Genomic DNA, 12,396 nt, shown 5'->3' with positions numbered 1-12,396 from the left:
CTGAATGCTGGCATTCTGAATACAGGCATTCATCACTATGCCTGTTTTTGTGTTGGGAACTGATCCCAGAATCCTGTGAGTCAGAAACCATCTAGGGAAGGCTATGGGAAGCAAGTGAGTTTTCTGGAGTTGGCCCACTGTTTTGCATGGCTGCCATGGGTGTGCTCTGAGATGCAGGGGCCTCAGAAACTTCATCCTAGGATTGCTTCTCGCTGCTGCCATGCCTTTCCTGCCACTATTACATAGCCTAATGATCCCTGGGCATCAGCCACCCTACTGGGAAGATTTCCTGCAGAATCAATATGAAGATGTACTTTCATGTAATAACATTGTTTAACTGAATTGATGATTTCATAATTCCTGATAATGATTTTATAGAACCCCTTAAATTCATACAAGTAATTTCAAGTCCTCTGTAGAATAAAAGCTGCAAATAGAACTCTGTAAACCTTTATGTGTCTGGGCTAACTGTACTAGGAAAAGAAAACAGGCTTGGAACAAATTTATAATCAAGGAAAACATTCCTTGTAGGTTAGGAATGAATCCACTGTCTGGTAACTACAGGTCATAAACTGGGAATGGGCAGTTTATTGTAGGTGCAAGGACAGAAAATAAATGATGAACTGGTCTGGCTATTCAAGACTTCAAAATAATAAGACACAAGGCAGATGATTTATCTTTTGGCAAAACCACACTATCTTGTGACATAAAAACTATTGTTTTAAACTTATAATGAACTTGTGGAGTCAAAAATACATAATGGATGTTTAGTCAGGTACTTAATGGAAAGACATAAACAATTCTGTTGTAACTCCTTAATCCTTATTAACCTATGACATGAACCTTTGTCTTAAACGTACTATGAACATATGAAATGTAAAAATGCTTAAAAAAAACAAACACATGATCAATTATCCTGAGAAGGAATAAAAACTAAGAACCATAAATTATTGGTATAGCCTTTTTCTACTTCATCCAGTGTGCATGTGTCTGTATGGATGCTCGACTTTCTCCTTCCTGCCCCCTCTTTTTCCTTTTCTTTTCTCTGTGACTCACAGAGAGTTAACAAACTTTGAGCATCTCCTCTGGCCAGCAAGAGGTCCCTGAGTCAAAGAGACAAGAACCCAAGTAACTAAGTTTCTTTCCCCCTACTGCTATCAGCAGGAGTTAATTGCCAGCAGCCAGCAGCTTTAGACCCCTGAATAGCAAGAGAGAATTAAATTACCAAAAGTCATTAGCTTTTCTACCAGTGCCACCCATTGATGCCTTCTTCAGGTGCCTGAATGTTGGGGCTGGACCCTGGCACCTGTGTAAGCTAGGAAAGTCCCCTTCTAACTGAGCCACACACCCAGTCCTTGGTTTTTCATTTTGAGACAGGATCTTGCTATACTGCCTGGGCTAGTCTTCAATTTGCAGTCCTCCTGCCTCAGCTTACTGAGCAGTTGAGACTCTAAGCTTGAGTTATCAGGCCCAGCTACAAGGCAGAACTGTAGGACCAAGGATAGGATTTACTGCAGGGAATGAGGTAGACCTGGAGATCTCACCCTTCTGCACACAGTTAGCAGTCATAGTTGGACCCCACTCAAAGGCAACTAATGCTTTATAAGGGCTTAATCCAGTCAACATGTCTGGATAGAATAGCTAACCTCCCACGATGGCCATGCTGTCTTTTATCTATATCTATACTATGTATTTTTGATTGATTAAAAACCTAGTAGGTAAGATTCATTAACACAGTTATATTCAGATTGAAACTTCACCTCTCTCAAATTGTGACCAAAGAAAGAAAACAGCAAGGTGTACTGTGGACTGAGATGAGAAGCCACCAGCTTTGTTCTGTAAGTCAGACAATAAACATTTTGGTCTATGTAGGACACAGGGTGTCTGATGTAAATACTCCATTGTGCTGTTATAGTATGAAAGCAGCTGCTAAAAAAATTTACAGAAAAAAAAATTTACAGAAATCAATGAATGCAACTGTGTTTCTGCATCTGGTATTTGCTACTTTGTGGGTTTTTCTTTTTCCCATCCTTTATTCCAACTCCCACCCCCCCACCCTGGGTTTCACCTCTGAACAGGAGATAGGAGAGAAACAGGAGAGAGGGAGAGAGGAATTAGGAAAATCCCTGAATCTAACTTCTTTCCTTTTGTTTCTTCCTTGACCACAGCTACTAACAAACTGTAACTGACCTCCCTAAACAACCAACAACCACCCATCCCTTCTCTTGGGGCTCTAGCATTAATACACCCTCTGAGAAGTTCCCAGAATTCCAAACATTACACAATTGTAGAAACTATCTGCAGCTGGTGAAACTATGCTTCTGTTAGAGCATGAGGTAAATCACAGTCAGGCGCTGTGGACAGTCTGTAGCAGCCCACATTCCAACCTGGGATTAAAACAAAAACACATTCTTACAATATTTCTGTGTCTTTTAAAAAGAAACCAAAATCCCCAAATTCTCAAAAATGTCACTATATGTTTCAATAAAATTTTATTTACAAAAAGCTGATACCTGGCAGTGTTCGGTCCCGGGTCACTATTTGCCGACTGCTGAGCCAAACAGTCCTTATATTAATGACGCTGATAGATGTGATGGTATAAAACTTTACATTTTTTATTTGGGTGTGAGGTCAGTATGAAGTTTATTAGATCTCACACACCGTTTTGAACTATGAGAATGGAATTAGGATTTGTCCTTGAAGTTCCCTTGTTAGTAGTAATATCTTTGCAGCTGATGTGAATGAAAATTAAAAATATTTTTTTTGCTTACCTGGGTAATGTTGAGTGAAGGAATAAAATAACTAAAGAACTCTTCTCAATTTCCCATTTTCTTACAGTAAGGTACTGATTTTCAACATCTATTGGAAAATAAACAGCGAGGAAGAAATATCCCAGTGTCTCACACATTCTTTTAAGTTTAGGTGAATGGTCCTAAAAATGAATTAAAATATATAAGCACATGATATATTTAGCTAAAGGTAGAGAAGATCTTATCACTTAAAAGGCATACTCTAGAACAGTCTCTATATCTGTATTCTAATACAAAAAATTAAAATACTCACATTTTAAAGAAAATCTTATAGAAAAAAAGTAAATTTCTCTCTAGAACAAAAATAATAGCTTAACAAGCTATTTTCTAGCTCAGAAGATGACTTATTTCATAATCAAACAACAGAAGAAAGCATTAGCTTAGTTTGATTTGGTATTTCTTGTTATTTTTATCATGGATAATTAGTTTCCTTGTTTTAAAGGATTCTAATCTCTCTCTCTCTCTCTCTCTCTCTCTCTCTCTCTCTCTCTCTCTCTCTGTGTATGTGTGTGTGTGTGTATGTAAGTATGGTGCTTTGAATTAGAAAATGTAGCTTCCATGAGAGTGGGCTTGCCTAGAAATGAAAATCACTGGATTTTATTTTCAGAAACATAAAAAATTTAAACATCTTAATGAAAAAATATTGGTCTTTGATAAAGTATATTACTAAACCATGATGATTTTTATGAAAGCAATTAGTTAGAAGGCTCCAACTGTCCTTGGGAGTCACCTATATCCAATTACAAGATGGAATCTTTGAGATTTAAAATATTTTAATATCTTACCAAGATTGAATCATATTACAAAGGAACACTAAATAAATCTTTTAACAATTTGTGGACTGAATTCAGCGGGTTTCTCCTGGGGCAGGCAAATGCATTTAAAGTTCACTTGAGACATTAGTGGCATACAGATTTCTCCTACAAAATGTTAGGTGGCAAATATTTTTACAAAAATAATAATGTTTAATAATTCAACTGTTTCAATAGAAGCTTTTTAAATCTCTTTGGTCCCAACGAACTCTTTTTGTAGTGCAGGAATAGACTGATCAATCAATCGATCGATCAACTTATCCCTCTCTTTCCCCTCTCTCACCCCCCCCCCATCTGCTCCTGGGCGTGTTTCAAGAACACTTTTTAAAAACAGATAATGTGTGGAGTTCATATAATTTTCACATAATGAAAGTCTTCTTATATTTTCTCTTCCCAATAATTTAAAATACAAAAACAAGTCTTAGCTCTGGGCCACATGAAACCAGGTAGCAAGCCAGAAGTGGCTACAGGCTTTAGAATAACTCCATGGGATGCCTTGAGAAGTTCAAAGTTGTTATAAGGATTAAACTTTGCTGTTATCTGATATAGATTTAAGGACAGCAACTAAATCAGGCCCAGCTAGTGAAGGACTCAGACCCTGTAGAAAATCATTAATGAAATATAGAAAAGGCCATTCTACTCTATAAATTTTTAGTTACATTTTCTACTTTTATATTAAGATGTTGGCTTTTTTTCCTTTTTTTTTTTCTTTTTTCCTTTTGGTTTTTCAAGATAGGGTTTCTCTGTATATAATAGCCTGGCTGCCCTGGAACTCCTTGTGTAGACCAGGCTGGTCTTGAACTCACAGAGATCTGTCTGTCTCTGCTTCCTGAGTGCTGGATTAAAGGTGTATACCACTAAGATAACAGCATCTTAATGATATATTTTAGGTATGAAATTAAATGAAAAGAAAAAAAGCCACAAAGTCCCAATGCTAGTCTCTCATCATGGCATAGTCCCTGTCCTTGCTTCAGGGGAAAGTTAAACAAAAACTAAGAGTCACAACTGCGTCATAAGCAAAGCTCAATGTTTTCTGTTTTTTAAGACGGATAATCTCATAAATACCACGCTACTTAGTTTACATGCAATTATAGTCTGAATATGATCCTAATTTGTATTTCGCTTGTTTTGAGATAGGATCCCATTCTGTGGTCTTGGCTAGCCTCAAACTCAGTACAGTTCTCTTGTCTCTGTCTTCTGAGTGCTGGGATTACAGATGTGTGCCACCCCTATTACTAACTTGTATTTCCTTTTCTGTCTCTTATCTTAAAACAGATGTATTTATTTTTACTTTATGCATATGGGTGTTTTGCCTGCATGTGTACTCTGTGCATGTCTGGATGCCCACAGAGCATAGAAGAGGGCATCTAATCTGGAATATTCCCTGGAATAGGAACTACAACCAGTCGTGAACCACCTTATGTGCGCTGAGGAACAAACCTGGGGCCTCTGCAAGAGCAGCCAGAGCTCTTAACTCCTGAGCGGTCCTTCCAGCCCCAGGCCTTGTACTTTCAATGAGTGGATATACAGTTTATGAGTGTTCTCACCTTAAGGAACAGTTCCATTTCCGGCTGGGTTTCGTCTGTGTAGATGAGGTAACACCTGACAGGGTGACTCCACAGGGAATGTGAGAACAAGGGTGTGGCCTGTAATAAACCAGCCACAGCAGCATCCCAGTCATCTAGAAGTCAAATTCCCATAAATTCATGAGAAATATACCAGAATAAAATTTACAAAATAATTCCAAGCAAGTTTGGAATAGACACAGGCATAGATGTGTTACTACTGAATAAGCTAGAAGAACGTATTAGAAGGTAATTAATTTGTAGCCTCAAGTTCTCCTCTGGGATTTGAGCCAATGTAGTCTCCTCTGGAGAACAAAGGCTCCCCAGGGCAGTGGCCTCTGCTATTTGCAGGGAGCCTGCATTCCCAAGGCATTTTGCTCTCCCATTGTGGTATCCAATGAGGCACAGAGTTCAGTGTAAAATGAAAAGCAGCTTTAGGCTATTTAGTAGGAAGGAAAAACTGTGAACTAGCTGGCAATCAAGAACACAATATAAAAATAATTTGCATTGTTCCAGTGAAACAATTTTACTGCTTTAAGGGAGAAGAGTAGAGCTACTGACAGGTTCTTGGGGCTGCAATGATTGTGCAGTTCTGAGCATATCAGTGCTTTGGGAGCACGGGTAATCCTAACATGGTAGACACACTCGTTTGTTGACTTGAATGAGTACTTTTGTGTATTTTGCTTTATAGCATATATTAGTAATATCAATTATGCTACATCAAATCCCTCAACAAAAGCCCCTGCAAATTCAGAGAGTGACACAGCTGCTAGGACCTGTGTAACCAGGATGGTAGGAGAACCTCGTTATCCTGATGAGAAGGATGTATGCAGTCTCAGCCTGGTCAATCACCGCCTCCAAGCATGCTGGCTTGCCAATGGAACGTGCCAGAACACTAGTGTCATGCTATGTTGCACAAGATTCTAGAACACACAGTCACAACCACCAGGCAAGGGACCACCAGTTACCTCGGTTGATGTTCGCAAAGGGTCCTTCCACATCTATAGAACTGTGGGCAAACTCGGGGCCTCTGAAGGACTGCTGGAGCTGGACCATGCTGCCTATGGAATGCTCGCTGCCCAGGGCTCTGCTGGCCCAGTATTCACATTGCGTTCCCGCAGCTGTTTGCAACAAGGAATTGGAATTTCATCAAAACCAAGTTACCAAATGTTTAAACACTCTCCACATATGTCAAATAGGGGTTCCCATATCAAGATACACTATTTATAAATATAATAAGCCTTGAAATAATGGTTTTAAAAACAGTTTGGCACTGACTTTTGGCAGAGCACTTTAGCTCTAGTTAACACAATTCTGGTCATCACCTCAAATTCAAAGGAAGGATTAAACTAGGAGAAAGGAAAAGAAAAAGGAATCTAAAAACAAGGGGGGGGTTAGCAAAAGGCAGTTTAGGGCCAGGAAGATGACTTGGCATGTCAAGGGGCTTGCCACCAAGCCTCAGGACCTGCCTGAGTCCAGTCCCTAGAGTGAAATTGGTAGAAGGAGAGAGTTGCTTCTCACAGATTATCTTCTGACATCCACATAATGCACTCCTGTCTACATGCACACATACGTATACACAAAATAAATAAATTAATAAATGCAATAAAAAAATCAAAATGAGGGACTTTAAAGGCACCACAGACAACTCTAAAAATCTACCTGCAATTGGACATGTATACATCAAGTAAAATCAGAAGGAACTTTTCTTTTCTTCATGAGACTTAGCCCAGGCTCTCCTGGAATTCACTATATAGACCAGGCTGGCCCCAAATACACACAGATCTACTTGCCTTTGCCTCCTGATTGCTGAGATTAACAGGGGATACCGTTCTGCCCAGTTTATGAGGGAACTTTGAAGGTAGCAGATCAACAGGGAACTGATACCTTGTGTCCTTCAGGTTTAAATCAATGTACCAAGGAGAAAGACCAAAAAAGGGAGCATTGACTTGTTTCTGTTAACTTGCCAAGACAACTACAGTAGCTTTGATACATCTGAGCAGCCCAAATGGAAGCAATCCATCCAGCTCTGTGGCAGCAGGAGGGACTTTTGCAGCTGCTCTTGGCCATTCAGAATCATTGCATCTTTTTCTCAAAAGTTAGTAGTAAGAGCCCCAAGATGCTGGCCACGATGCAATGAGAATATAATGAAAACCAAAGAGGAACTGCCAGTTGCTGTATCTTACTCCCAACTACATCCCTCTGTAAGACTATAACACAACCCTTATAAACAGGACGGCTACAGCATTTTCTCCTTACACCTACACGAAGCATTTCCTTTATCTCATATTAACACAGTTCATTTTTTTTTCTTGAAACATGGAGAATGCCTTCAATTCTGTGTTTTTTTTCAATCACCTTTTTATTGATAGAAAAATGTTTTATATGTTTATTATAAAACCAAAGCTTTTTGAATGACTCACAGAACTAGGTTGGAAACAGTGAGACCACAATTGTTACAAAGTTGCAAAGACTACATCACTGTATGGGAAACAATCTGTGGACAATATAACTCCATGATGCCTAGCTCTCCTTCCTAAGGTAGCTGACACACTCTAGCTGACACAAGTCGCCTATCTATTGATTACCCTTTCCAGTCTAGGTTTGGCTTTGGCCAGAGCTATTTGAGCAGAGGTGATTGTATTTCAAGTTGTGCCTTCAAGAAAAGCAGGGTGTCTGTCTACCTGTGATGGTACTTTTTTTTTTTTTTTTAAATTAGTTTTCCAAATATGTGTGTGTGCGCAGGTGCATGTGCATGTGCATAGACACGGACATGTGGTTACTCTCATGTGGAGGTCAGAGGATGGCTTCAGGAATCAGCTGTCTCCTGAAGCTTTGTGGGGGCCTGGGAAAGAACTTAGGTCATCAGGCCTGGGTGAATGTGCCCCTCACCTCGTAGCCACCTCACAGGTTAATCTTGACTGTTAAATTGACAGGGATATCTAGACTAGGTTAATTGAGGTAGCAAGACCCACCCTAAAAGTGACCTGTTCCATGACAGGTTGGGGGGCCCAAACTGTATGGAGAGGGGAAAGCAAGGTGAGCCCAAGATCCATCACTCCATTTCCTAACTGTAAAGGCAATGGGATCTGCTGCCTCCTGCTGCTGTGATAGCCAATGGGATCTGCTGCCTCATGCTCCTGCTGCTGTGACAGCCAATGGGATCTGCTGCTTCATGCTCCTGCTGCTGTGACAGCCAATGGGATCTGCTGCCTCATGCTCCTGCTGCTGTGACAGTCAAAGGGATCTGCTGCCTCATGCTCCTGCTGCTGTGACAGCCAATGGGATCAGCTGCCTCATGCTCCTGCTGCTGTGACAGCCAATGGGATCAGCTGCCTCATGCTCTTGCTGCTGTGACAGCCTTGCAGTGATGGATTGTGGCCTTTGAACCATGAGTAGAAACGAGACCTTTCTTCTTAAGTAGTTTATTGCCAGGCAGTTTGTCACAGCAACAAGAAAAACAATGTGCACACTCTACCTTCTTTTTTCCTTTGGAGAAAAATGCAGAATAGGTACTTTGGGTGGGGTGTGGGGGTGAAAGACAGACAGCACACACACACACACACACACACACACACACACACACACAGATAGAGAGAGAGAGACAGAGACAGAGAGACAGATAGAGAGACAGACAGAGAGGCAGGCAGAGAGACAGACAGGGACAGAGAGACACAGACAGAGAGACAGAGCCAGAAAGACAGAGAGACAAGAGAAAGAGCTCACTCATAAGCGTGAACATGCATGCATGCACCCCATGGGATAGGATGGATGGCAGAATACGATGACAAGAGAAAATGTAGCTCCCGACATCGTACACTTCGAGGAGAGGCTGTCCTGAGCTGAGAGAGACACAGAAGGTCTCCCAGTTTGTAAGAGCAGAGTAAGCACTAGTCCTGCACACAGAGGGCGAAAGGACGACTGACCACCCTGAGCATCCCTACAGCTCTGCGGAAAGTGGGACACGAAGTGAGCTCACCAGTGACATCTGTGCAGTTGTCATCCGAGTCAGACTCCCCGGGGTCGAACACTTGGATCCCCTGAGCCTGCAGCCTCTGAAGTTTGCTCTCCAACTCTCTCTTGGCCCTCAGTAAGTCCTGAATTTCATTTTCTTTGGTCTCCCTAAAAATCTTTTAAAAAGGTAGAATTTAATTTTGAAACACCTTTTCCGTAATCACAGAGTTGTGCCATCAAGTTTTCAGGGGGTAAAAACGTGTATTCGAAAAGTCAATGTCCATCTGGTTCTCAGTCTCCTCATTTGTAACAGAAAGACTTCTCCAGACTCTCATTTTATTGTTCACAGTGGAACCCGCTGGAAGTCTGACAGCATGGGTGTGTGTGACATGCAACGCATTTGTTTCCCTCATACCAAGTACAAAACAAAATCTCCCCAAACATTTCTAAACCCTTTGTAGCTCTATGGCCTTACTGGTGTTGCTTGATTTATCTATGTCCTGCAGGATAGCAGATGAAAAAAAAATTTTTTTTTCAAGACAGGATCTCATTATGAAGCTCTGACTGTTCTGGAACTCACTCTATAGTCCAGGCGAGCCTCGAACTCACAGAGATCTGTCTGCCTCTTCATCCAGAGTCCTGGGTTTAAAGGTGTATGCCACCACACCTGGCTCAGAAAACTTTTGAAAACTAGCTTTTAATCTATGTCACTTAGGGGAGGGTGGGGATGGGAAGAAATACCAAGAATTTACCTTGAATTGCCTTTTAACCCTGTCTCTGTCGTGTTCAAATGTGACCGCTCTCTCCATGGCTTGGTATTTTGCTTCTAATGCACCCTCTTTTTCCCGAAGTATCTTCTGGTAAGTTTTCTGAAGAGCCTGCAATGATGCACCTTGTTATCACCTAACAAAACGGCTTTTCATTCACATTTTACATTCTTACATACATGCTTACGTATGTTGGGATCTCTACCCTCTACTCACTCTCTTATCAATTACCAGGCACTTCTATGCTGTCAATGATTTCAAGATAGAAAAAAAATGCAAACATCTTTGAATCCTAGTAAACAGGTTCTTCAGCAATGAGCTCTCAATGGAGATTAATGCCTTTTCTTTGACATACTGCACCAGTGCCAGGATTTTTCTATGCCTTGGGTTTCTAAGAGAATAAGACATGCAATCTGTAAGGTTTAGCTTGAAGAACAGTATGTATGAAGGTTCCTGTGTTCCTTGGTATTATATATTAATCATTTTACTGTTCTCCTGAGCCATTTGCAGTCTGGATCCATCACAGGCCTCCAGTAAATGTCAACATGGCTGAATGAAATAATGTGGGGGAGTTTTCTCACGATGATGCAGGCAAGAAAGGACCGACAGGTGTCACAGGGAATTAGAATTGCTGATCTGTGATCTGTGACGATCTGTCTGTCAGTCCTCTCTGCATTGGCCTCTTTATCCTGCTGACCCCTTCTACCTGCCACCTCACATGGTTCTTAGTGGGCAGTGGTGGATGCACATGACATCATACACGAGGGATGCGCAAGTCCACCTTCTAGGGGCAAGCACATTGGTCTCCCAGTAGAAAGTGAGATCAGCTTTCCAGATAATATGCTAACAGCCCAGCAGATAGTGAAGGGCTTCATAGCTGATGGGAATGATGCCCAACTAGAAGGAAGGAGCCTTCTTTTATAAAAATCTGTGCTGTTTGTTTAAGTTCTGATGGGCCGGGAGCTCTTGGGCTGTCAGTGATCCCTCTCACAGAAAAGAAAGGCATAAACAAATGACCATCAGAGAGGCCCCGAACCCATGGCATATAGTCCCATATTTTTACTCCGAGAAATTCTGCTTTACCTAGTAGCTGAATGAATCAAAGGCGATCTGTAATAAGGCCTACAATAGCATTGCAGTAACTGTTTAGTCTATTAACTAAACGGACTAAGAGTTTGAGTATTCTCAGGGAAGACTTTTCATCTCAACAGTTAAAAATCATAAAACCAGGAGGTTTCCAGAAAAATTCCTATCATATCATTAAACCCCAGAATCTGCCGAACTTCGCGAAGAAAACTAAGCCAAGAACTCCATTTTGGAGATACCTTAAACCAGGAGGAGTTGTGTGTAGTTGCTCTGAGAAATTTTGCGACTTCAGGATTTGGGTTGATTCAACGTGTCTTAATGAATGAACCGGAAATTGAAAGGGGCGGGGGAAGATGCTCATAAGAAATTTTACACTCAAATAATGATTCCTCATAAAGGAGGAGCAGCTTCTGCACAATTTAGAAAACAACTTGTTTTGTAGCTGGGGTAGGATGGTGGTGCCACCAAGCGGCTGAGCGGTGCGCTCGGGTCTCAGTTTCCTCAGAGCCTCCCGCTAGCGGCGCGCTCGGTCCCGCGTTACCTGCAGCTCCGCCCGCAGCCGCTTGTTCTCGGTGTCCAGCTTGGCCTCTCGGCGGCCCATGGACAGTAACTCCTGGTTCTTGCTGACCCGGAAGATCTCATACTCTTTCTTGAGCCGCTCGAACTCGGCCGCCGCATACTCTAACTCGGGCACAGACGAGCCGGTGGACTTGAAGCTGGCGCCCAGCAGCCCGCCGCCCCCTGCGGCGCGAGGCAGCGACCCGGGCCCGGCTCCCGCGCCCCTGCGGAAAGAGCTGCGCAGCAGGCGGGCCTTGGGCTTCACTTCCACCGGGATCTCGCAGGCCTCGCCGCCGCCTGCCCCGTACGTGTCCTCGATCACCTCCCCGCCGGCGGGACTCACCAGCGACGAGGCCGTGCCCATGATGCCCGCGGCCGGCTGAGGGCTGAGAGCCTGCTGGGTGCCAGGAGGGGGCGGGGCCAGGAGGGGGCGGGGCCTGCCAAGCGGGGCGGAGCGCGGCGGCGAGAAACCAAAATCAGGGAGGAGCGTAGCCAGGAGCAGGGCTGTGGCCGGGGCGTGGCCAGGCCTTGGGGGCGGGGCCGAGATGGTGGGGCGGGGTGCAGCAGCGGAGAGGGCGGAGTTTGGAAGGAAGAGTGGAGCAGTAAGTGAGCCGGGCCTGGTGATTGGGGAGAAGGGCGTAACGTGGCAACAAGAGGGGCGTGGTGTTGAAGAAGAGTGGCCGTCCTGAGAAGGGGCGGAGCCGCACTTTCGGGGCGTGGCCGAACAAGCTGGGGATGTTGGGGCTACCAGAGAGGGGTGGGTCGTAGCAGCGAGAGGAGGTGTGGTCAGTTGAGAAGAGCAGTGCCCAGAGAGAGTGTCGGGCCAGATTTTAGGGTCGTAACC

The 12,396-nt window shown here is 43.1% G+C and overlaps 1 protein-coding gene across 2 annotated transcripts in view; it reads right to left on the bottom strand.

The window, feature by feature from the left end:
- Positions 1-12,150, bottom strand: part of Nphp3 (nephrocystin 3) — a 41,502-nt gene extending 29,352 nt beyond the window's left edge. For both annotated transcript variants that reach the window (XM_021206097.2, XM_029543847.1), the window contains exons 1-6: positions 11,536-12,150; positions 9,894-10,019; positions 9,167-9,317; positions 6,156-6,308; positions 5,170-5,303; positions 2,772-2,932 (exon numbers count right to left, since the gene is read on the bottom strand). In XM_021206097.2, the coding sequence (XP_021061756.1) occupies positions 2,772-2,932; positions 5,170-5,303; positions 6,156-6,308; positions 9,167-9,317; positions 9,894-10,019; positions 11,536-11,916 (1,106 nt within the window). In that variant the 5' untranslated portion in view covers positions 11,917-12,150. The remainder of the gene's footprint in view (positions 1-2,771; positions 2,933-5,169; positions 5,304-6,155; positions 6,309-9,166; positions 9,318-9,893; positions 10,020-11,535) is intronic.
- Between the last annotated feature and the right edge of the window lie 246 nt (positions 12,151-12,396).

This window comes from Mus pahari, chromosome 10, assembly GCF_900095145.1.
Source record: "Mus pahari chromosome 10, PAHARI_EIJ_v1.1, whole genome shotgun sequence".
Classification (NCBI taxonomy): Eukaryota; Metazoa; Chordata; class Mammalia; order Rodentia; family Muridae; genus Mus; species Mus pahari.
The sequence above is the reverse complement of the archived record's forward strand: the minus strand, read 5'-3'. Positions and strand labels throughout refer to the sequence as shown.